Source organism: Electrona antarctica (assembly GCF_951216825.1).
Source record: "Electrona antarctica genome assembly, chromosome: 17".
NCBI classification, from domain to species: domain Eukaryota; kingdom Metazoa; phylum Chordata; class Actinopteri; order Myctophiformes; family Myctophidae; genus Electrona; species Electrona antarctica.
Window position 1 is genome coordinate 36121398 of NC_136798.1, and position 25982 is coordinate 36147379.

The window sequence follows — 25982 nt, forward strand, 5'->3', positions numbered from 1 at the left end:
CACTTATGCCAGTGAGAATCCCCCCCCCCCCTGTGCGTGTGCGTGTGCGCGCGCGCGTGCGTGTGTGTGTGTGTGTGTGTGTGTGTGTGTGTGTGTGTGTGTGTGTGTGTGTGTGTGTGTGTGTGTGTGTGTGTGTGTGTGTGTGTGTGTGTGTGTGTGTGTGTGTGTGTGTGTGTGTGTGTGTGTGTGTGTGTGAAGACTGGGTGGAATGACACTGAGAGCATAGCTCTGCTGTCATCACACACACACGCACGCACACACACACACACACACACACACACACACACACACACGGTCTTGGTTTGTGATGTCAGGTGGTTTATGTGTGTGTGTGTGTGTGTGTTCACCACTCAGCGATGACCTGGCCATGCATCAGCCACGTCCCCAGAGCCTCTGTGTGTAAGTGTGTAACTGCTGTATGTCGTGACATGAGGTCCCATCATGTGTCCTGGCTGAGCAGAGCTCCAGAGATGACATGAGGTCCCATCATGTGTCCTGGCTGAGCAGAGCTCCAGAGATGACATGAGGTCCCATCATGTGTCCTGGCTGAGCAGAGCTCCAGTGACATGAGGTCCCATCATGTGTCCTGGCTGAGCAGAGCTCCAGAGATGGCCATGAGGTCCCATCATGTGTCCTGGCTGAGCAGAGCTCCAGAGATGGCCATGAGGTCCCATCATGTGTCCTGGCTGAGCAGAGCTCCAGAGATGGCCATGAGGTCCCATCATGTGTCCTGGCTGAGCAGAGCTCCAGTGACATGAGGTCCCATCATGTGTCCTGGCTGAGCAGAGCTCCAGAGATGGCCTTGTAGGGACATGAGGTCCCATCATGTGTCCTGGCTGAGCAGAGCTCCAGAGATGGCCATGAGGTCCCATCATGTGTCCTGGCTGAGCAGAGCTCCAGAGATGGCCATGAGGTCCCATCATGTGTCCTGGCTGAGCAGAGCTCCAGAGATGGCCATGAGGTCCCATCATGTGTCCTGGCTGAGCAGAGCTCCAGAGATGAGGTCCCATCATGTGTCCTGGCTGAGCAGAGCTCCAGTGACATGAGGTCCCATCATGTGTCCTGGCTGAGCAGAGCTCCAGAGATGGCCATGAGGTCCCATCATGTGTCCTGGCTGAGCAGAGCTCCAGAGATGGCCATGAGGTCCCATCATGTGTCCTGGCTGAGCAGAGCTCCAGAGATGAGGTCCCATCATGTGTCCTGGCTGAGCAGAGCTCCAGAGATGGCCATGAGGTCCCATCATGTGTCCTGGCTGAGCAGAGCTCCAGAGATGAGGTCCCATCATGTGTCCTGGCTGAGCAGAGCTCCAGAGATGACATGAGGTCCCATCATGTGTCCTGGCTGAGCAGAGCTCCAGAGATGGCCTTGTAGGGACATCATGTGTCCTGGCTGAGCAGAGCTCCAGAGATGGCCTTGTAGGGACTTACATAATATCGTCGCTGTCGGCTGGAAACATTGTATGTACAAAACCGTTACTCTTCAGGAAATGGAATGGAAAGCTCCTACCGTTGCTTAGTCTCGCGGTGCCAGACTGTTAATTGCCTCTCGCAGTTTTCAAATGCTCCCGTCATACAGTCTGGAGCAACGGAAGCTCTTATCATGAGTAAGCGATAAAGCAGAAGTGAAGCCTCCTCGCTCCACACTTCTTTACAGTCGCGCAAATGCATCCTAATATAAATAGAAATCATCTAAGGCAAGCATATATAGCTTGCTGCTTAGCAGAAATGGAAATACAAAAATAAGCTCTAAGGATATTTTAAAATAGATTGTTGTGAACGGAAATGAGAAAACCGAGGTGTAGTCCCAGACTCTACAGTATATAGCATTCGGAGATTGTAGAATAGTTGTCTGGCTACGTGAGACTAACCTCTGCTTGACACTCTTGTATGACAAAGTAGGCCAAAGTAGGGCATTTAACCCTGCAAGGTCCAGTGTACAGTAACTATTTGAATTCATTACTTAATTAATAATATTGTTATCTGTTCTTTTTTCACCTAAACATTCCGGACTAGCCGTAAAATGATGATAATCAAAGCAAAAAAAAGAAGCAAAAACATTTAAGAAAAAATGCTGTGCACTCCTCAGCTCTGACCGTGCACGGCGGGTGAATCGCTTATTTAGATTGCTAGGGTAATTGATTTATTTTTGTTTACACCTGTAGTGGATTATGTTGAAAATATGTCCACAGGCACAGAATGGTGTCAGTCTGTAGCTTACGCCTTGATCATGATGGCGTTTAACCCCGCCTACCTGCTTAAAGCCATAGCACCCTATATATACGTATTTTGGTTTTGGTTTTGTTTTCGCCACAAACAGTGGTTCGTACATATATTATCATCAGAAGTCGGTAAAAAATAACCGGCTAGTCCGGTCATTTCCGGCGTTCTTTCGTTGGTTTTCTAGCTCCACTTCTATAACATTAGCTTCTGTTAGCTTCTGTTGCCACACGCTCCGCATTGCGGCGTTCAGAGTATGGGTTGTTATGCCGTTCAGACTATCATTGGCTTAGGAGGCAGCCAATCATGACTAGGTCGCTAGGAAGGTCGCTAGGATGCAGCCAATCATGACTATCATGGTCGTAAAGTCGCCACTAAAGTCGTCTTTATAGTCGTCAGTCGTGGTGGGTGCAAATATAGTCCTGGCGCATTTCAAGCACCTGGAAAAACATAACGGGTTGCGATATGGAGATAGTGTCTGCCCGACAGCGACGATGTAGAGAATCAAATCCATGTGCTTGGACTGTGTCGTGTTGTTCTTTCTTGCGAACGTACAGCAGTCTTTCCCGCACGTGTTTCCCGTAGACATGGCCCTGCTATTATTAGTCAAACTCACTGAATATTCAAATATCCCCTTCACTTCCGTTGCCTCTGGAACCTTTTTGCTAAAACAGCCACAGAGAGAGAGAGTAACACGCCAGTCCATCTAAATGCATACGCTGGCTTCCATTCACTCGCATCCATTATTCATAGGAACGAAGAGATCCCTTCACAGACCTTTAGTCCTGCAGTCATTTGTATCTTCTTTTGCCCATTGTCTCTCCTCTCCCCTCTTTATCTCTCTCTTTTTGCGCATAGACAGTATGTGTGTCTCCCAAAATGATATTATCTTTTTCTGTCATTTTAAATGTCTTCTTGGCTTAAATGGCTTGGCTCTTTGTAACCATTATTCATTTTTTCTCTTTTTTCCCCCCTCTCTCCTCATCAGACAAGCAGTCCTTTTTATTATTATTCAATTTCCTGTTCGTGTTACACACAAATGGATAGTAATCGTGTGGATGAAAACCCGTCAACTGAATTATTACATGCATGCCGTACTTCATATGCACGCTAAAAGCTTCCTCGTCTCGTCTCCTCTCAAGTTTTAGTTTTATTTTGTTACGGTGCATGAGAGTAAAATGTTTCCTCTCCTTCTATACAGTTGGAGGCCATCGATATTGTCCTTTTCTTTTTGCTGAGGTTTGCGTGATCTGCGCAAAAGGACAGTTACACCATTTTGGGCGGGAACCCCTTTTGGTGTTTTAAACATTATGTTATAATTTAGCTATTGAAAAATAGCAGATCTACAAGCTCATAGCACGCCACCGAGTGGCGCGCTACGAGCTTGTAGGTCTGCTATTTTTGAAAAATCGTGAAAATATTTATTTCAGAAAACTGGAGGATTTAGAAGGATTTTTTTAAATGTTGAGGTCAGGCCTAAATGGGTCAAATGATAAGGGACAATATCAGTGGCACCCAACTGTATCTCTCTCCATTCCATCAGTGTTCATTTTGTTGACTAAAACTAAAAAGACTAAGTTTTAAATGTAAGACTAGACTAAGACTAAACAATTTCAGATGACTAAAATAGGAATAAAGCTAAATGGTGTGTTATTCAAAAGACTGATTGATTGATTGATTGATTGAATACTTTATTAGGCAGAAATGTAAATGGTACAGTGAAACAGTCTAAAAAAATGAAAAGAATCTTCCTGAGAAATTTCCTTGCGATCTTGTTCAGGTCCGGGGTATTCAATTCATAATCATGGCATGAAAAATAACAACAAAATTCAAATCATCACAAAGAAATATATAAAAAAGACAAGTACAGTTTGGGGTAAACAGGAAAGAGGGTTCTAAAGAGGTGGGGGTAGTCACTTGACTAAGGGAGGAGCGATCATTTCCTCGCCCTTTGGCCTGCTGAAAGGTGGATTTTTAGGCTTGTTTTAACGCCAGTGATTTGTGATAGGGAAGGAGTGAGGTCATTCCACACTTGGGTGACAGTAGAATTTACCCGTGTTTGTTTTGTAGGTGGGTAGTACCAGATCGTTGTTCTCGCTCCCTCTATTGTGGCTGTGGGCGTTGCTCACTTTTTTTTAGGTAGTTAGTCAGGGTACTGAGGGCATAGATGGCAAAGCTGCATTTTCAATTTTAAACCCCAATTTAAATTGCTTGACTAAAAGTAAACCAGAATCTTCTGTCAAAATGAACACTGCACGGCAGCACGGGGCACGGTGGCACAGTCGGTAGTGCTGTCACCTCACAGCTAGAAGGTCCTGGGTTCCATTCCCGCTGGGGACGCTGTGGGCGCTGGCGGCGTGTTCCCTCCTCCATCAGTGCCCATACCCGGTTGGCGAAAGGGCCTTTCTGTGTGGAGTTTGCATGTTCTCCCCGTGTCCCCTAGGGTAGATACCCTCACAAAAACATGCCGTAATCCTGGTCTCTAAACTACCTCCCCCTGGCCAGCCGGGGCACCTGATGGAGGGGAAAGGAACTGGTCGGAATAATGTGTTCCTTCCACACGCTACGTCCGGCCGGGGAAATTCCCCCGTCAGGTGAAAAGAAGCAGCTTGGACTCCTCATGCATATAAGGAAGCATGAGGTCAGTCCGCTGCCCCCCCCCAGGTTGGCAGAGGAAGTGTAGCGCCCAGGATTACATTAGATAATTGACACTGGGTGAAAAACATGGGTTGCAAAAATCGTGGGATAAAATTAAAAAGAAAAAAAATTAACACTGCATTCCATTTCCAACGGTAGGCTATCCGATATCTAGCATCTATCATTCTAGAAATCCAGGACGTCATGTTTACACGGTGGAATTGATCTCATGGCAGCAAGTGTTGTGTTCACAGTGTTCTGCCTGGCTGTCCTGGCATCATATATCCTGTTGTTTAGACTATCTGATAGCCTCTCCTCTCTGTTTAAATGGATTGATCTCTTGCCTTTTATGTTTCTGTTTTAGCTATGTTTCCTCAAAGTGATCACATTCAATATGTCAAATCCATGTGAATGAACGAGATCGGCTTTCACCCTCGGTAGCCGGCATGTAATAGAGTTAAATAGACCATAGGTTTGAGGAAGTAGCTAGGCGGCTTACTGCCCTTTATGCCGGCTGGCATGTAGGGCAGCAACAAAGGATCTCCAGTCCTGTCTGTTCTGGGCCAGCGTCTTTATAGATCCTGCAGGGTCTTCACCTCTCCCTCCACTGTCCTACGCCATGTGTTCTTTCTTACGTTTGCCCTCTGGTGTCCAGTGAAGGGCAGTTTGGGTGATGTTGTCCTGCTCTCTACGGATTACATGCCCAATCCATTTCCACCGTCTTCTCATAAGGATGATGGCATCAATGTTTTCCTGTTTGCACAGGTCAAGAAGGTGTTGGTTGGAGATGGTTTGGGGCCAGAATATTCTTTGCATTTTCCATAAGCTTTTTAAGGTTGACAGTTTGTGGAGATCATTTTCTGTCGTTCTCCAACATTCAGAACCTTATAGCAGGGTAGACATGACACAGCTCTAGTACAGTCTAAGTTTGGTGTTGGGTGTTGATACTGGGCCGACTTCCAGACGTTGATAAAGTGCCACTTCACCCTTTTTGCAACCAGATCTTATTTTAATGATGTTTGGGAGACACGAAACACCTTCCTGGGGGTTTTATGTAGTATTTGCATTGGAAAGGGGTTTGGGATGTTCAGCACCATCAGCTCCGTCTTCTTCTGGTTGATCCTCAGACCTACTAGCTCTGCAAATGTGTTCAGTCGACATGTTTTCTCTTGCAACTGTTGGTGTGTGTGTGTGTGTGTGGGAGGGAGAACAGAGCCAAGTCATCTGCAAAGTTGAGATCTTCCAATTGTGAGAAGAGAGTCCATGTGATGCCTCTTGGTTTGTCTTCGGTGGTTCTTCTCATTAGATTAGATTCAATTTATTGTCACTGCACATAGTATACAAATACTTTGACAGTGAAATGAATAGTGGCGTCTAGCCAGAATGCAATACAGTAATGCAGTAATGGAAATAAATACACTTCACCCAGTCAATTCACCCAGTCTATGACCAGGTTGAAGAGTAACGCAGACATAACGCAACCTTGCCTCACGCTTGTTTTGACTGCGAAACTGTGTTGACTATTTCCAATTTGGCATGTGAAGTTGTTATAGAAACGTTTGATGAGAAGGACAAGTTGATTTTTAATCCCATATGCACGTAGCATTCTCCATAATCTGTCTCTGCGAATAGTGCACGTTTCTATTGGTGTAGTAGTTTATGTTCCATCTCGCAAAGGCCATAGAATTGTTGTTTTCCTGTGATGGGGGGGGGGGGGGGGGGGGGGGGAAGTATGACGTTTAAGTCTCCAGATTTCACCTTTAAAGATTACTGACGGTACCAAAAGCTCAGAACTGATGACCGATCTCACAATCGAAACACATTTTCTGTTGCAGTAATCCGAGAGCAAATCCAGTAATTAATCTCTCGTGCTTCAAAATCCCGTGTACTGTTAATGGGACTGCTAAATGTGAGCCCATTACTCTCCTGTCCTGATTGCAATGCACGGAACCATGAGGTGGAGTTAGGGCCAGGCAATGGTGAATAAGTGTCAATACGCTCGTGATTCAATTCAATAACTGGCGGTGTCATAGATGACTCTATGACCCATTGTGAGCTTGTAAATCGTCTATTTTCAAAACCCATTCTGACCTGAGATCAGATTCTAAAAATGACTTCTACATCCTGACGGTTTTCTGAAAAAGCTATGTTTCTGTCAGTCGTTCTTCGACTTTTCAAAAATAGCAGACCTACAAGCTCGTAGCGCGCCACTCGGTGGCACGCTATGAGCTTGTAGATCTGCTATTTTTCAATAGCTAAGGCATAACATAATGCTAACACCAAAAGGGGTTCCCGCCCCCAAAATGGGATAAACATCTGAAAACTTGAAATGGGATATTCTGCATAATGACTACTTTATACCTTTGGTGCTTTAAGTACATTTTGATGCCAATACTTTTAGTATTTCTACTCCAGACTTTCACTTGTAACAGAGTATAGTTCTACATTGCAGTATTGAAACTTTTACTTCAGTGAAAACATACTTTCTCCACCCCTGGCTACTGCAGGTGTCCAGACAGAAGTGTGTAGTAGTGTGTGGATCTAGGCTAGTGAGCGGCACAATTGCCACGGGCAGCTCCAATGTGGGCTGCAGAGGCCCGTGAACTGGTTTCACAGTACGTAGTTCATGCTATAATTGGCCAGGTGGGGTTAGGAGCAAAGATGTACTTGGCTGCTGGACCGTGCTAGTACCCGTGTTCTCCCTGCTAGGGGCAATGACCCAGCTCATGTTTAATGCATTGCTAAACTGTGTGTCCAGCTCATTGTGTGTGCTATGCAATAGAACAGTGTTTTTTTCCCAACCAGTGGTCCGGCGTCCACCGGTGTTCCTTGAGCTGAATGACCAAATGGACCCATATACATCTTTAACTCTCAAGAGCTTAAAAATAATGTTTTCATTTTACGCTCTTAAGAGTTGCATTATTGTTAAACATCTGCATTGCTTTCATTTACAAGAAGTCTACACAATATTAGAGAATGTAGAAGAATTGTTATTTTGATCAACGTGTGCGTGTTGTCTCTCCTATATGGTACCACATCAACACAGCATGGAATTGTGGACCAAATCTTATCCGATAAACAATATATTTGTTTTTGGTCTGAGAGGCTAAATCTCATGAAATCGTGGTCCGTGGCTCAAATAAATTAAATAAATTGAAAACCTCTGCAATATCATGGGCAATGGTCTTTCAAACTTTTTTTCTTGTTTTTCTTTTCTTTTCTTTTTGTTTTACATTTCTGGCTACAGTGCATTGGTCTGATGGTATGCAGTGTGGTGTTGACGCAGGATCTATTCTGCACAATAAGAGCATCTCATTCTCTTTAGGAGATTGTCCTCTAGCAACAAAGCAACAATAGCTCACCGCACGCACGCACGCACGCACGCACGCACACGCACACGCACATGCACACGCACACACACTGTATTTGACGGTATATTAATTAATGGTTACCTTCCCATTGTGTTTAAATATATACATAGGTGGCATATATTGTCTGTGCTTCTGATGTATAAACCACACACTATTATGCATGTTTTCTTTCCCTGCTTTCTACCTCCGCCTCACTGGAGCTTTTAATCACCACCTTCTCCGTCGCTCTCTTCCTACCCTCTGTTTCCATCTACTCCATTTCTTTTATCATTTTCCCATCTCATTTTCTCTCTTTCTTGCTCATCCTCTTCCCATGCACCAACACGCATATCTTTCTGAAGGGCTTTGGCCACAAGCAGTTCTGCTGATTCGTCTATTTTCTCCCCATAGTCCCCTCCCCTCCTCTCCCTCACTCCTTCCCTCTCCCTCCACCCTTTCATCTGTCCTTTCCCATCCTTCTTGCTCTATTCTTACTTACCTCCTTTCTTCCAGCGTTTCATCTGACTCCATCCCTGCAGTCCTCCAACCTCCTCCTCCTCCTCCTCCTCCTCCTCCTATACCCCTCCTCACTCCGTCGTTCCTGGTCTCATCCTCTAGTCCAGTCAGTTTTTCTTTTCTTTTTTTTTATAATATTTATTTTATTTGGAAAAAGCAGTACAATAACATCATTTCTATGCATACAAAGGACACAAGTGCATTTCCCAGGATATTTTTTTTTCACCCCTCTTCCCTCCTTCCCCCCTCCAAGTGACTCCATCTCCAGTGTCTCTGTAACATCCTTGCTTTCTTCAGGACTACATATGGCATCAGGTCAACACTTAACAGAGGCAAAGGGTATGTCGCTTCAGAGTGTACATTTCAGAAGGAGAAAAAGAAGAAAGAGTGGGCAGACAAAAGACAAAGACAAAAAAAACAACAACAACCAAGAACCAGTCAGTTCTAAACGTATTGCCCCAGAGTGGTGTCTCTCAGAGTGGTAGTGTAGCGGTGAGTAGTAACGTATTGCCCCAGAGTGGTGTCTCTCAGAGTGGTAGTGTAGCGGTGAGTAGTCCTGCTATAATTAGACGATGAACAGGGTTATTAACGGCGCGCTAGTACCGGGCAGATCTGGCCAAGAGGAACCAACAACCAAAGGCACGTGCTACCCCTGCAGCACAGGGGGAACTTTATTATTATATATCTTATTTTACTGCGCACCTATATGCCCTTGCTCAGGTCCACACCAATGGGCTCTATACGCAGTACGCACACACTCCCTTTTTGGAAAGATCTTGTATTCCCTTATATTCCCTACTTCCTTCACAGGTGTTACCACTGATACTAATGAATGGCTCTGTTCCAGTCTGGCCAAACAGAGTCAGGGTGCTGCTATTGTGCGTGCTTGGCTCACTGGAAACACGCTGCTGCATCACCAGTGGGTCTCAACGTGTCCTTGAGTGGGTTCCAAATGGCTCCGTAAGGGTGTAACTCTGAGAGTGTACAAATGGAACCAAATGGACCCGTAACTCCCCCCCCCCCCCCCCTTGAAATGTAAAAGTTTGAGAACCACTGCACATTAAATGAAACAGAGCCTTAATTAGTATCATCGGTAACACTGTGTGCATATAGCCCATTCTTTCATTGTTACACTACACTTCCATAATGATATGATACGTTTTGGATTATAATAAGGCCTGTAATGGGGCATTGTTTTGCTCTGTATTGTTTACAATAGTCATATTTGATGCAGTCTGTTTCTAGCAAAAAAGTTACTATTTCGGCGGCAGTCACATTAGCGATTTATCACAGTCAGTTGATTCTTCATATCCATATGAGTGAAACTGCCGGGATATTTTTTAATTTTTTCAGTTCTTAGTTGACGCGAAAAGTCACAGTTAGGATGTGTAAAATTCGTCAGACTACAGTGCTCTGTTCTGGGGAGAAAATTGCCAGAAATGGCAGATCTGCAAGCCTATACAAAAAGTTGCAAGCCACGTAACGCATTGCAACTTTGCAAGCTTACAAGCTTGCAATGCGGTATACGTTGCTTGCATAAGGCATAGATCACCTATTTCTGGCAAAGAGATCAAATATGGTGTTAAATCAGATGAATGGATTTAGTTGTCGAGTCATTGATGATATAACAAAGCAAGGAGGTGTCTATTATTAGATACATCAAAACGGTTATCTATGTAATCATTGCTAAGAATAGGTACAGCCCTACTTTCCATCTCTGTGCAGATCAGTGTCCCCCATGTTAGACATGTCCAGTCCCCCAACTCACTTCATTATTTAGCTGTATGTTGATTACCGCAGTGTTGAACTGTGCACCTTAGCAAATGACCATTGTCAAGAATGTCGCCTAGAATGGATCTTTAGGAACAGGAGGAATAATAGATGGACTCTCACTGCGTGCGTGCGTGCGTGCGTGCGTGCGTGCGTGCGTGCGTGCGTTATGTGCGTGCAAGTGTGATGGCTCTCAAGGTGAGAACGTGGAAGCTGAGCCAGCGACAATCCTCAGTGGCTCTATCGCAGTTTAATTGTTTGCCTGCGTAATAAATCAATGTGTCGAGGGAGATTATTTATACAAGGGCCACGTTAGACAAATGAATAAATGGTTTGCTCTAACCTGGGCTTAGCTTAGCTTGGCATTTGTGTGTGTGATTGAATTTTGTGTGTGTGTGTGTGTGTGTGTGTGTGTGCGCGTGCGTGTGCGTGTGTGCGTGTGTGTGTGTGTGTGTGTGTGTGTGTGTGTGTGTGTGTGTGTGTGCGCGTGTGTGCGTGCGTGCGTGCGTGCGTGCGTGCGTGCGTGCGATGCACTTATGGAATGGGCGAGGGAGGGGCGGTGCATTTGCCGACATTTGTGTAGCCTTGCATGAATATGTGTGTTGCACGGCCATGCTATTCACGAGGGAATGTATGCATCATACAGTAGCACCCCCAACCCCTTCTCCTCCCAGATATATTTGATGCTGCCTGAATGCTCTGCCGCGGGGTTTGGAAGAAAACAAATTAACATAAATAAGTCATTGCCTCCCCTTACAGCCACTTTCTGTCAAGCTGTAAGCCCCGTGAGTAGGGCGAGGACCCGCATCCACGCGGTGCTTCAGTTTTAGCGAGTGCTGTGCAGTAACAGCTTGGTGGCGTCCTCGCCATTTTCCCCGGCCGTATAGCGCCGCAACCACTGATCTTCCTGTTTGAACGCAACAATGTCCACCTCTGCTAAAGCGGGTGCATTTTTGAGTCTGCTCACTCTGTCCAGTGAGACTATTGCTCAAAAACAACCCATGTAATTTAGTAGTCTGAAAACTCCACCTCTTCAGACCCCACCTTAGCCCGTAGCACTTGCCTTAGCACTTGCCCTAGCCTCGACGACCTTGCAAAGGCTAAAATATGTAATTTAGATAGCATATTATGTAGACATAGAGTAGCGCTATAGTGTTCATTATCATTGTACAGATTTTCTACTGTTAGACGTATGTTAGGTTCTTAGTTTTTCTTATGGTCCTTGATGACTACTCCGACTGCCATGGACGGAGAACTCCATATTTAATGTCTTCATAATTGCTTACCCGTGAGCTAACTTCCAGTTAAGGCCCGGGGTAATTTTTGCCCCTTCACCTCACTTTAAAATACCCTTGGCACATGAATGGACAGAGACGAGTGTTAAGAGCGTCTGCTAAGTGGCTTAATTGTTGTAAATTGTAATTGTAAATTGTTAAATTCCCAATTTCCCACCGTATAGGGTTATCAAGGTTGTCCCCAACAAAACGAGGAACAGCTGAACCCCCTATTAGCCTATTAGCTTTTTGAAAATTAAAGATGGAGTGCCACAATTTCCAGTTTTCCATGTGTCTATGAGGTGACAGTACTTCATTAGACACCCTGGAGTCGTTTGTATGTGCAATGGTGTATTAACTTTGTATTTAGGGTTTCTTCCTGGAGGCTGAACCCTTGACAGTCAAACGGGCCAATGAAATAAACAGTAATATAGTGACACCACATTATCAGCCCCTCCCCTAACCCCTCCCCCTTTATCATACAACTACAGCTGTGGGTGCGGCTTCAGTTCAGGTGGATCACCACCCATCACCACCCACCAGGCAAACCAGGCATACTTAATGAACTGGTGGGCGTGTCCACATGAAAGCATGATTTTAACAAATACTGTACACTTTTTGGAAACAGTTCTTCCCCCTTATATTATAATAATACATGATGATCATGTTTTAGGGTGGAAAAAAATTGTGGCACTCCATCTTTAACATTTTACAAGCTCACAACATGGAGGTTGTAGGGGATGAGCTAACAGGTCTCAGGTTACCGTGTATTTTATAATGTCTGAGAGGCGTGGTAATGATCAACACTATTTAAGCACCCAAAAATTAGGAGCTCAAGTGTTATATCAGTTCTCTGCTACAAAACGTTGTGCTTTAAAAGAACCGCTAGGAGAGAACAGTATCTACCAATGCAGGGGGAGGAAGTGCTCTTCTTGAGCAAATAAGGTTTCTCATGCTACAATGAGTGACTGAACTTCATTCCATTTCCATCACTGCAAAACAAGAGGATAGAGGAGAGCAGCTCAGGTCAGGTGGACAGCAGTGGTGACCACGGCTCACCTCATGGAACGGAGAGCTAAGTGCAAGCGGCCTAGCAAGTGGACCAAGGGCCTGGAGGTATGGGTATGGGTAGCGATGCTCCCACAGCAGCCCCAGCAGTGACAGCACCAGAGTTTCCACTTGAATTCAATATGAGCAGACGCAGGCAGATAAGCAGAGGAAGCGCAGGAAGTGGTTGAGAGGGGGTGCAGGTCGGAGGAGGGGGGGGGGGGGACAAGATCAACTTCAGTATTAATGCACATTTTTTGTAGGTACAGAGGAGAGTGTTTGGGAGGCCCATTGAGGACAGTCCAGACAGGAGGTGACTACAGACAGTATGGGTTGGATAAAGGACTAATGTGAGGTGTTCCTCAAGGAACACAGAACTTCCCTGGACCACTGGGCTAGCATTAGGGCTGTCAGTTCACCTCTATAATCCCATTCGAATTTCATTGATTTATAATTTTTTATGGTGGTGCAACCACTTCCTTAAGTGACTATGTGTGTGGGTGGCTGGGTGGCTGGCTGGGTGCGTCTGAGCACGAAAACAGCATGGTTGTTTTTCACCACCTGTGCGCAACCTAACACACACACAAACACACATGCACATATTAACTGTATATATGGTGATTTTGGGTGTGCCAGTATAGTACAGTGACAGTACAGTACAGTACAGTAGAGGGTACAGTAGAGGGACCCCCACACGGTAACTCTGTCATTTCTCAACCGTTTCGGACGCGGGGCGGCTCGCCGGAATTGGGCCGGCACCCTGGGTGCGTTCCTGTGGGTCTGGAACTCCCCCCCCCCCCCCCCGCCAGGGACCCCCACACGGAGTTGCACCACTTACTTCACACGGGTGTGATTTTTAATATTCTAACATATTCTAAAATTTACATCATTCATTTGAGCTCATTATAGCCTACCGAAATACCCCTCTATACACAGAATATATGAACGTTCTGTCCACTAGAGGGCCCCCCCCATCCAAACGCCAACGTTATTATTTCAACACGACATGGTTGGCACGGCAAAACAAATATTAGCGTTTCAGAACTGTTGTGTGTTATTGAGCACAGTGCACACTCAGCACAGATTGATATCTATAATGCACTGCACTAGTGCACTTAGACAGTGAACTTAGAGTACTTAGACTGTAGACAGTAGACTTAACTCATCCAGTGCCACCTGGTGATTACCAGTTTTGGCCCTCGTTGCCACTGAAGCCCATTATAAATAAAAGAAAGAAAATGAAATTCTATTGTGCATGTACATGACATGTGCATGTCATGTGCATGTCATCACCTGCACACCAGATTAGAGGAATTTTCAAAATATGGATTAAATAAAAATTTATATAAAAAAAAAGGCGTCCAAAGGCGTCCTCTCGGCCACCAGGGGGAGGCGTCCAAAGGCATCAGGTGGCACTGAGACAGTTTGAAACAGTAGTGAGTAGTCACCATAGAGTATTAAAAGGATAGAGACTGATCTGGCGCGAAGCTCCAGAATTGTATTAACAGAATGCTTGGCTATCACGATGAACAGGCCAGCAATGAATAGTCTGCAGTCCGCACTCCGCAGATTACGTTTTCTCTTGATGTTATTTTCCCGTTTTTGGATGGAAATCCAAAAACCTTCCACTCATCACCAATGTTCGGAAATAGCGCACTGACTGCACTGTGCAATGCAAACTAATAGGCGAGTGCTCTCCGGTGCTGTATTTCCGAACGTAAATGTTCAGGAGTGGTGATCTGTCTGATCTCTGGTGCGGCCAAATCCCCGTTGCTTTCTTGAGCCTCTGCCATGTTTGTTACTTTGTTTACGTGCTGCTGCTTCCTGCTTGTAGTCTGACTCACGCCCAGCTATCCCACTTGATAGAGTGAGGACCGGTAGCTATTCATTTCAATGGAAGTTGCTCACTCCTTTATAACTCTATGGCTGGAAGGCAAGAAGCGGCCGGGCCGATTCAACAGCGCTGGATTCATTATTCAACACATTAAGTGAGTGGGTAAAATAATTTAAAAAAAGAAAATAGAATTAATAAATGATAAAAGCTACTTTCGAATGGCAATTTTAGCATTCGAATATACTGTATATTTTTTTTCATTTTCGAATTTCATTCATATTATGAAATTCGTCCTGACAGCCCTATAGCCTAGCATAATGTGAATTCCCAGCAGGTTATGTTGGTCACCGTTGTGACAAGCATGCTCTGATCAAATTAATTGATGAATGGAGCGGCCACTTCCATCCCCAATATGAGGATGCAGAAAAACCACATTATGCCACATACCGTAGTCTCTCTGTGGGTCCAACTCTCCATCCCTTGCCTTTCTCTCTTGGCTTGCCCCCCCCCCCCAGTAATTCTAGAACACCCCCCCCCCCCCTTTTTCTCTCTCCGTTTCCAGCTTTTCACTCTCCTTTAGCTCCTTTTGCCCTCTCTCTCTCTTTCTCCTGTGCCTGTGGGTCCTGCCCACCCATCCATCCCCCCCTGACAGCGTAATGTATGACTGGCTTGCCTTTGACGTCATTCCAGGCCTAACGTCATAGCAACTCAACGCTCACAGGCTTGCTCCTTTTCTCTCTCTCTCTCTCTCTCTCTCTCTCTCTCTCTCTGTCTCTCCCCCACGCTGCCTCTCTCTTGCTGTCTCTGCCTTATTCTTCGTTTTTCTCTCTATCCTGCATGTCTTATATGCTTGTCTCTCTTTTTCAATTTCTCTCTCTTGTTTTTCCTTTCCCATTTGTATTTTATGCTTTCTTTTCGTGACATCTATTGCCCATATGGCTCTCTATATACGTCTATACATTTCTCCATCGCTTGATTTTGTCTTTTGTATATTTGCCATTTTCCTCCCCGGCTCCTGCGTCTATTTATTATTTATATTTCTTCCAGTTGTGTATATATATTCAGTAAATATCGCCGCTGTTGTCGCACAACAATGACGACATGGTTGTTCGGCAAAGTATAAAGAAGCCTCACTCACACCTCCCATCTCTGTCCCTCTCCCTCTGTCTGTTCATCTTTGTAAAGCGTTGTTTTGACTACACGCGCACACAATTACTGCCCGCATGTATGAAGCAAGCAAACTGACCTCTGCAGCACGTTCAAGGCACGGACTCTCAATCATGCTGACAGAAGCCCGGGGTCACCTCTCTTCATTAACCCCTTGAACCCTAGCACAGGGGTTCTCAACCCGTGGGTCGCGACCCCTCGGGGGGTCGCCAAATTATTTTAGGGGGTCCCCAAATTATTTTCAAAAGAATATATATATTTTCACGATTTTTCAAAAATAGCAGACCTACAAGCTCGTAGCGCGCCACCTTGTAGATCTGCTATTTTTCAATAGCTAAATTATAACAATGCTTAAAACACCAAAAGGGGTTCCCGCCCAAAATGGTTTAAGGTTATTGTAGCAGTCAATTTATATTGGGGGTCGGGAGGGGGCGGGGCGGGGGTCCCAAGACATTGCCAAAGCATTTCCGGGGGTCCCCGGCCAAAAACGTTGAGAACCCCTGCCCTAGCATCCATATTCTGGCCATGATCTCATAATAGGCCAAACTATGTGGCAAAAGTAGCAGATCTACAAGCTCTAACACAAGCACACTGGTGCAACAAGACGCATTGTGAGCTTGTATAGACTATATTCGGCTATGTTCAGGGAAGATGGGGGAAAGTGAGTGGGCTAAAGATGGGGAGCTCCAGTCAACAAATTAGGGTTTAAATGGTTAACTGTTAACCGCTTCTTGTTTCCAGCTTCATCCAGGAGTGTTATAGTTTGACAGTTGTCTGATACCCATCCGCTGTTTGTCTTGAAAGTTGCGTGCTGCCTGGCAAAGTTTGCTAGCTATTACTACCCCCTTTTTTATTTTTTCTTATCAACTAGTCAACTAGTACCAACGATGTCAACTAGTGGATTTACTAGTCGACTAGTTGAATAGTCGACTAGTTGCTTAAAGCCCTATCCAAGCATTAGTTTTGCACGAAAAACACTCCTTGGGCTAAATTTAGCCGTAGCCACTTGCCCAAATGTGATGACCTCATCACATTTGTGATGACAGCTATGGCTGTTTTTAGCCCAAGGAGTGTTTTTTGTGCAAAACTAATGCTTGTAATGGATTCAGAACCATGAAACCCCCCTAGTTTGACACATCACTTAAAGCAGGATGAAATTTAGAAAATGTTGCCTTATGGATTTGAGGCTCTCACGAAATTTGCTCGCATTTTTGCGAGGGGCATTGAATTAGTTATTTAACCTTCATAGATGATAAGTCCACCGAGAAACGGACCTTTGCTTGTATCAGAAATGATAACTGATATAGCCTACTATTTTCACATCCGCAAAACGCAGTGAAAAAACGCACCCGTGTGCAACCACTTTTATGTTGTATGTTGTTTCAAGAATCACATATGGCTGCCTGTCATCAGATAAAAAGCCAAATTGAAATTGTTTATTTTTTCTTGAAACGTGAGGGTCTTAGGTATATTGATGTTTTGAGTTACAATGCCTGAGAAGACGATTGCAATGTTCACGCACGCACGCACGCACGCACGCACGCACGCACGCACGCACGCACGCACGCACGCACGCACGCACGCACACACACACACACACACACACACACATACACGTTTTAAGCTTCATTCTTTTGGGACCTTTCTTACATTGGAATCCATTTTGTTAAGACACTGAGCACAGCAGCTGCATTCTTGTGATAATTGTTTAGGCAAAACAAAAGCCACTTAAAGGAAGCATGCAATAACCAGGATTTCACTCCTACTGTAGGTGACTTGAATTCATTTAACAGGAACAATTGTGTCACAATGCATCGCGCATGCGCACGTGTGTGTTTGTGTGTGTGTGTGTGTGTGTGCGCGTGCGCGCGTGTGTGTGCGTGTGTGTGTGTGTGTGTGCCTGTGTGTGTGTGTTCTTGCTGATAACATGCTTGGGGAATGACTGCCTCTTTAGAGAGCTAAAGAATCAAGCGGTTTTAAAAAGCACAACCATAAATCGTTGGCTTTCCCTTTCTCTCCCTCTCTCAGGCCCTGTAAGATTTGGTTGCCAAGCAACCTTAAGCATGGGTCTTTAATTAAGACACCGAGTTGCTGTCCCCAAACCCAAATCGCATCCCGACAAACTCTCTGTCTGTCTCTCTCCCACTGGCTGTGTTTACATAGATTGTCGAGAACACATTTCAACAAACATTTGAAATGTCGTAAGGAAGGTTAATGCGTTTCCACCCATTATTGTTATGTGAATATTAGGAGTTGGTTCATTGAGATAAGCAGTAGCTGGCATTCATTCATTCATGTATGGGGGTATAGCAGTGGTGGCCATTTTCTGCTTCCATCGTTCCAGACCCCATTCATCTTTTCCCGTATAGACATTTCCAAAAAATATTTGCACCAATTATTTTCAGCTTCAGCTTCAGATTCTGTGAAAATAAAATAAATGCAATTATATTAATTATATGATATATTGGGCTATATTTAATAAATACCCTTTGTTTTGCGGTTTTCCATTTTGGCTTGATTCTAGGCTTAAAATTATTGATATAAATATTCTCTAATGAATGGGGTCTGGAACCAGAAAATGGCCGCCACTGCTATTTCCTATAAATGTTAGACATTAACCTTATTATCTCCGGCAGGCTTGAACGGCCATAGTCAGTCTGTCCGTGAGTCTGCCTCTGTGAACAGCTAATCTTGGGCAACGCTGGATTGATCAAGGAAGAACCTCAACCCCATTTTTTTCAAATTGGCTTCATGGTGGTGCTATTCATGTTTTGGCCTACAGTTGGAGGCCATCGATATTGTCCTTTTCTTTTTGCTGAGGTTTGCGTGATCTGCGCAAAAGGACAGTTAACCCATTTTGGGCGGGAACCCCTTTTGGTGTTTTAAACATTATGTTATAATTTAGCTATTGAAAAATAGCAGACCTACAAGCTCGTAGCGCGCCACTCGGTGGCGCGCTATGAGCTTGTAGATCTGCTATTTTTCAATAGCAGATCTACATTTTTGAAAAATCGTGAAAATATTTATTTCAGAAAACTGGAGGATTTAGAAGGATTTTTTTAAATTTTGAGGTCAGGCCTAAATGGGTCAAATGATAAGGGACAATATCGGTGGCACCCAACTGTATAACTCTTGCACTGTAGGATGTACAATACAACTACATGCTTTTTGCTACTACTTCTGCGGATTTGTCACAAAACTCGCACAAATCGGTGCACATTTAAATCACAGATTGAGGGGACTCTATACAATGCAGAGCCAAAATCCTTCACTAGGGGGCACCACAAATGCTACAAATGTCACTGTGGCCAAAATGTGATTTGTTTCCACAAATTAGGCAATGGTCTTTAGTTATGTGACAATGTACAACCCAGATTCGGCACAAACAAGGGACTAAATTATTTTCGCTCCTATGCCACCAAAATGTGGAACGCCCTACCAACAGTCATTAAGACATGCGAATCCCTTGACTCCTTCAAAACCGCTCTCAAAGGGCACCTACGGACGGCTGCAATTCGAAACTGGCCCCCGTAAAAATCTGAATCCCCCCCACCCCCCTTTTTCCCCTCACTGTATATGTTTCTTTTCCCTTTTTACCTCTATGATGATTTCCTGTTCTTTGACTATATAGAAGTGTCTATTTGTACGTCTCTAAATGTTTTGATGAATTGAACATGGTGGACCCTCTTGTAAACAAGTGTAATGCTTAATTGGGTCGTCCACTCACAGTTAACAGTCTTTGTATTGAGTTTGTGCTTGAAATGTACTGTAATTCTGCAAACTGTTAATACATATTTCAATCAATCAATCAATCAAACAATGACAATGACCATCAAACATGTTTTCTGATACCATTTGCCTGTAATTTGAATACAAATTGTAACCCAATTGGAATGGCATGTTGAGGGGCCACTATAAAGTACCACAAACATGGCAGCTGCACCATCTGTGACCAGATTTGACTGAGAGACTGCCATCGCGCACATTCCTGCTTTTCACCAGAGGAGAAAAACTTTTTTTTTTTTTTTTTCTCCAAAATGAGTTAATAGCACAGGCAGACTCTTCACATACTAGAGCATGTCTGAAACCACAAACATGGCAGCTGCACCATCTGTTGTACAGTACAAAGAAACTCCGCCCGCAGCTTCCTCGTGTCCTGGTGGCTGCACCACCCCATGACTGACCCAATCACTCAGCCCCAGGGCTGGGACTTTTCCATCTACCATTCTCTGTGTGTGTGTGTGTGTGTGTGTGTGTGTGTGTGTGTGTGTGTGTGTGTGTGTGTGTGTGTGTGTGTGTGTGTGTGTGTGTGTGTGTGTGTGGTGTGGTGTGGTGTGGTGTGGTGTGGTGTGTGTGTGTGGTGTGGTGTGGTGTGGTGTGGTGTGGTGTGGTGTGGTGTGGTGTGGTGTGGTGTGGTGTGGTGTGGTGTGGTGTGGTGTGGTGTGGTGTGGTGTGTGTGTGTGTGTGCGCGCGTGCGTGCGTGCGTGCGTGCGTGCGTGCGCGCGAGCGTGACTTGGCAGCCACAATAAACCTTTTGGACCTTTTCAGCCCCACCTACACACACACACACTCACTCACTCTCACACACCACAATATTATATGATACAGCCTTTTTATATTCTGGTCGGTTGCTGTACAGAGGTCTAACATTTTAATATATTTTTTAATCTCGACCATAACCTTTAAATGTGAAGTATATGACGTGACCTCCTGTGTGGCAGGGGGCGCTGGTGTGCACTCTGGCCACGCATGTACAGTAGGTGTACATGAATTCACGTAAAGCCATCCCCAGGTCATAGCTGTACACACTCTCTTTGCGCACGCACGCACGCACGCACGCACGCACGCACGCACGCACGCACGCACGCACGCACGCACGCACGCACGCACGCACGCACGCACGCACGCACAAAATAATGATGACCAATAGTGTCATCCACAGGGTGTTTCCCCAGCCTACAGAGCCATTGCAGGCCACAACCAACCAGCACACATATCATCTGTACAGCTCGCTCATTCTTTCTGTCCCTACAAAGATCAGGAAGCTTTGTTAATCTCCCATGTTTCAACCGCCATGGCCCTCCCTCTCTGTCTCCCCTGCACACCTGTTTTCTTTTTTTTATTAATCAGAAACGTTTATCTCTACCTAGAACTGCATCTATGTCCTGTCACTTTTTCTCATCCGCTCTCATAATATCCATCTAATCTCCTCTGTTGCCTTTTGAATGTCTTTCAAATCCTCCCCCTCTCTCTCTCTCTCTCTCTCTCTCTCTCTCTCTCTCTCTCTCTCTCTCTCTCTCTCTCTCTAACTCTCTCTCTCTCTCTCTCTCTCTCTCTCTAACTCTCTCTCTCTCTCTCTCTCTCCCCCCCTCCCCCTTTTTATTAATGTTTTTTGCCCTTGTTCCCAGGAACTATACAGGACCTGTTAATTTTATTTTTTCACACTAACGTATGAGCTCCAGTGTTGGGTGTGGACGCAGCGTTGCTACAGTGTTTCTGCTACAGCAGCACATGCTCCTCGAATTAATTTGTGCTGCGTTAATATGCTGCCAGAGAAAGGAAAAAAAAAAAACACAGAGGCCATTATTTAAACAGAGCGTGCTCCCAATTTTCTTTCCCCTGCCTCCCGGAGCACCCTTGGGAAAATGTCACCGCGGCACTCCGGGTTGTATGAATGTATAAGTATACTCACAACCGTGTCATGAAAGTGTTGCACGTTTACATAATGCTGCTTATTCAGGAATTTGACTCCACGTGGCTGCTCTAGTGCGGGAGGGCACGTTGTCGGCGGGTTACACGGACCCTTCTTGTTTGTGGTTTGATGAATATGGCCATGCTCAGCTGGCAGAGTCTGGAATAAAGGTCACCGTGGGGCGGTACACCACGTTGCTGCCTGCCAGGGGGACGTGGTGGTGTCGTGACCTTTGCGCCAGGTACTGTAACTGCATGTACTGTACTGTACTGTACTGTACTGTACTGTACCTTACCTTCAAAACCTCCAGGCTCTAACTCACAGCTCGTGTATGCAGTAGGGATGCACGGGTGCTGGGCGGCGGTGGCCCATGGGTTAGACGCAACCGATTTCATATAAGGTCCATTATTTACCCCATTTTGACCTGAGATCAGATTCTAAAAATGTCTTCTACATCCTGACAGTTGTCTGAAAAAGCTATGTTTCTATGTCAGTCGTTCTTCGATTTCTCAAAAATAGGAGACCTATGAGCTTGTAGATGAGCTCCAAAATGGGTTATTCTGCATTTGAGCCATGGACCACCGATGAGATTTAGCCTCTCGGACCCCAAAAATGTTGTCCACAACTCCATGCTGTATTGATGTTGGTACCATTAGGACAGATAACAGGCAAACGTTGATCAAAATAACAATTATATTACATTCTCTAATTGTGTATATGCAGATGTTTAACAATAATTTTACTATTGAGGGCGTAAAATGGTTTAATTTTAAGCTCTCAAGAGTTAAATATCTAATAAAGGTCCATTTGGTTACCGTCCAACTCCATCATTTAACTGGGGACCACCTGGAACCCCCTCAAGGACCACTGGTGGTCCCTGGACCACTGGTTGAAAACCACTGGGTTAACCGAAAGGTTCCCGGTTCCATTCCCCGGACTAGGCAGAACAAATCTATGGGGAAGTGAATGGCCACCACTCACCCCTCCCCAACACCACTGAAGTGCTCTTGAACAAGGCACTGGTAAAAAAAGGTAAATACACACACACACACACACACACACACACACACACACACACACACACACACACACACACACACACACACTCCTGGTCAGCCGGGGCGCCTGCTGAAGGGGAGAACTGGTTGGAATAACGTGTTCCTTCCTCACGCTGCGTCCAACCGGGGAAACTCGGCAGCCTACTCACTCCTCATGCATTGAAGGAAGCATGAGCTCAGGTCGGGGCTCTCCCCAGGTTGGCAGAGGGAGAGTAGCGCCCAGGATTACAGCTTAGGCAATATTGGCAACAGGTGCTAAAAGATGGGTTACAAAATGTTGGGGAAAAATGTAGGGGGAAAAAAAATCTCCATCTTAATGTTTCACAAAGCAACAGTACAGTTTTTAGCTAATGTCATGACGGACTTGAGGTCATTTTAGTACAAGATGGACAGTACATCAGATCAGATAATTGATTGTGAGGGCTGTCATACGATTCTAGTCCAAACTGGTTCTATGTCCATGGAGCTGTGACGTGTGAGTATAAATTCAAGCCGTATTATAATATTGACACAGTATTACACAAAAAATGACAAGAGGTACTGAATTAAAGAAGAATGCATATCTATCAAACACATGTACGTACCCGACACAAAATAATAATGAGCAATAGTGTCGTCCAGGGTGTTTACACTTCTCTGCAGTCCCTTATCATGAGAGCAGCAGACCACAGCATCACGGACATGTACAGTATGTGTCCGTGACAAATATTACATAAGTACGGCATGTCAGTCTCCAGGTTTTCTTCAGAATATGTATGACACTGATTTACTATGACTGATTGAATGCCGGCATATCATGAGTCCACTAGCACAGGGGTTCTCAACGTTTTTGGCCGGGGACCCCCGGAAATGCTTTGGCAACGTCTCGGGACCCCCGCCCCGCCCCCTCCCGACCCCCAATATAAATTGACTGCTACAATAACCTTAAACCATTTTGGGCGGGAACCCCTTTTGGTGTTTTAAGCATTGTTATAATTTAGCTATTGAAAAATAGCAGATCTACAAGCTCATAGCGCGCCACCGAGTGGCACGCTATGAACTTGTAGGTCTGCTATTTTTGAAAAATCGTGAAAATAAAACTTTAATTTATTTATTTATATTTTATTTTTTTGGAAATATTTTGGGGACCCCCCAAAATAATTTGGTGACCCCCCGAGGGGTCGCGACCCACGGGTTGAGAACCCCTGCACTAGGACTTGTGGTTCCCACCCAGACGTTTTATTTGCAAGGACCGCCATAACTCTTGAGAGTGTATACAAATGGAACCAAATGGACCCTGTGGGCCCGTTTGAGTTACTTTGGTTCTCAGAGTTACAGACCTGTTATGGTCATTCAGGGATATCTCTCTATGTAAAAAATATTTAGGACGACCGTTGAGCCGATTCTACTCTATGGCTCCGAGACATGGACACTTTCAAAGAAACTCGAGAAACGGTTGGATGGCACTTACACCCGCCTTCTAATGAGAGCGCGCACAATCTGTCTTGGAAGAGCCACCCATCGACTAATCTAATATACGGCAACCTTCCCTGTGTTTCTTCACTAGTTTCTTCACTAGTCCAGATCCAGTTTCCCTTCTCTGGAGTCCTGCCTCAAAGCAGACCAGAGGTAGAAAACTGTCGTTCCCTGATGTCATCAGGCTAGGGACACAGGCGGTCAGAGACAGTAAGCAGGAACTGGGGATGTCAATGAAGGACCGGGAAGTCTGGCGTGATATTGTGAAATCCACAATCTCGACCGTGGTCGAAAAACGATGATGATGATCTCTCTGTGTTTTCTGCTAATATGAATTTTGTATGTCAGTGAGAAAAATGTGATTTTAATCCGGCATGGTGATGATGGCCCTTTGTTGTGTTCCACAACATATGAGGGAGAATCTGTACACGCGCCACAGACGTGGAATGCATAATGTCCGCCTGCAGGGCCTTGGTACTGTATATGTTCCTTGACAGAGAACCAATCAGATTTGGGCGTCCAGGTGTTGAGTGTTACTGTCAGCACGACAGCGGAGCGGCCGTTATCCAACTCCAGTTCCTCATCAACGAGGTACGTATGGTACATGCACACACAGCTTCTTCAGGTACAAGCCAAGAACACGCACGCACACACAGCTGCAATTGTACAACTGAACTGACTAATGCAAGAGAGATATGAAAAGTGAATGACTGTGTGCGTGCGTGCGCGTGTGACTAGCCACAATATACTTTTGGACCGATGGGAGATATTTTCAGCCACCTACACACACACCACAATATTATACAGCCTTTATTATATTCTGGTCATTTGCTAGCTGTACTGAGGTCATATCATTTTAATACTTTAAAAAAAAAATCTCGACCATAACCTTTAAATGTGAAGTATATGACGTTGACCTCCTGTGTGGCAGGGGGCGCTGGTGAGCGCTCTGGCCGACGACAGCGTTCACCTGTGGAACCTGCGGCAGAAGAGACCAGCCATCCTCCACTCTCTGAAGTTCAACAAAGAGAGGTGAGTGGTTCCCAGAACGATATGCACACGCGCCATTTTGGAAAGAACTTGGGCCCCTTCCCAACTTCCCTCACAGGTGTTACCGATGATACTAATGAAGGCTCTGTTCCATTCTGGTCTAACAGAGTCAGGGTGCTGCTATTGTGCGTGTTTGGCTCACTGGAAAACACTCTGCTACACCAGTGGGTCTCAAAGTGTCCTTGAGTGGGTTCACGTACGCAGGTGTGTAACTCTGAGAGTGTACCAACTGGATCCGTAAGGGTCAAATGGATCCGTAAGGGTCCATTTGTACACTCTCAGAGTTACTGCACACTAAATGGAACAGATCCTTAATTAGTGTCGTCGGTAACAGTAACACATGTGAAGGAAGTAGGGAAAGCGGCCCGGAAGTAGGTAGAGTTATTCCGTGTGCATACAGTAAAGCCCATTACTAACACAATATAGAGCTTTTAACCATTTAACAAAAAAAGGCACTAGCCTCTCCAACGTCTGGCTTTGGGATATTACGTCATATGAGCCAAGTCTATGGACTTTTAATGTTTGTTTTAGAGCACATGCAGTATTATGTGTGTCTTAAGTACCAGGTCTTATGACTTAACTTAAGACCTGGAGGCGTGGTCAATGCCATTTGGCTATTCTGAGTGGCCAAACAGCATTGACCACGCCTCCAGGTCTTAAGTTAAGTCATAAGACCTGGTACTTAAGACACGCATAATACTGCCCTTAGTGTGAAATGATGCCCCTGATCTTGGCCTTTCTCCTCTATCTTCCAGTCTCTGTCTTTCTCTCTCTCTGTTTCTGTTTCTGTCACACGTGTAAGTTCAACACAGGCTTTGCTTCTCAGAGCCGGTAGCAGTCTGCCGGCTGTATGAGCTGTCATGAATTCCCACTGACTGGTGGTTCTGTGTGAAAGCAGCATGGGGATCATATGGCC

General features: G+C 45.1%; 1 protein-coding gene across 1 annotated transcript in view; it reads left to right on the forward strand.

Moving 5' to 3' along the window:
• Window positions 1-25982, forward strand: part of stxbp5a (syntaxin binding protein 5a (tomosyn)) — a gene marked incomplete at its 5' end in the record, with an annotated part of 168772 nt that overhangs the window by 47719 nt on the left and 95071 nt on the right. Inside the window, 2 exons of the mRNA XM_079526402.1 lie at window positions 24526-24607; window positions 24948-25048. Of these exons, the coding sequence (XP_079382528.1) occupies window positions 24526-24607; window positions 24948-25048 (183 nt within the window). The remainder of the gene's footprint in view (window positions 1-24525; window positions 24608-24947; window positions 25049-25982) is intronic.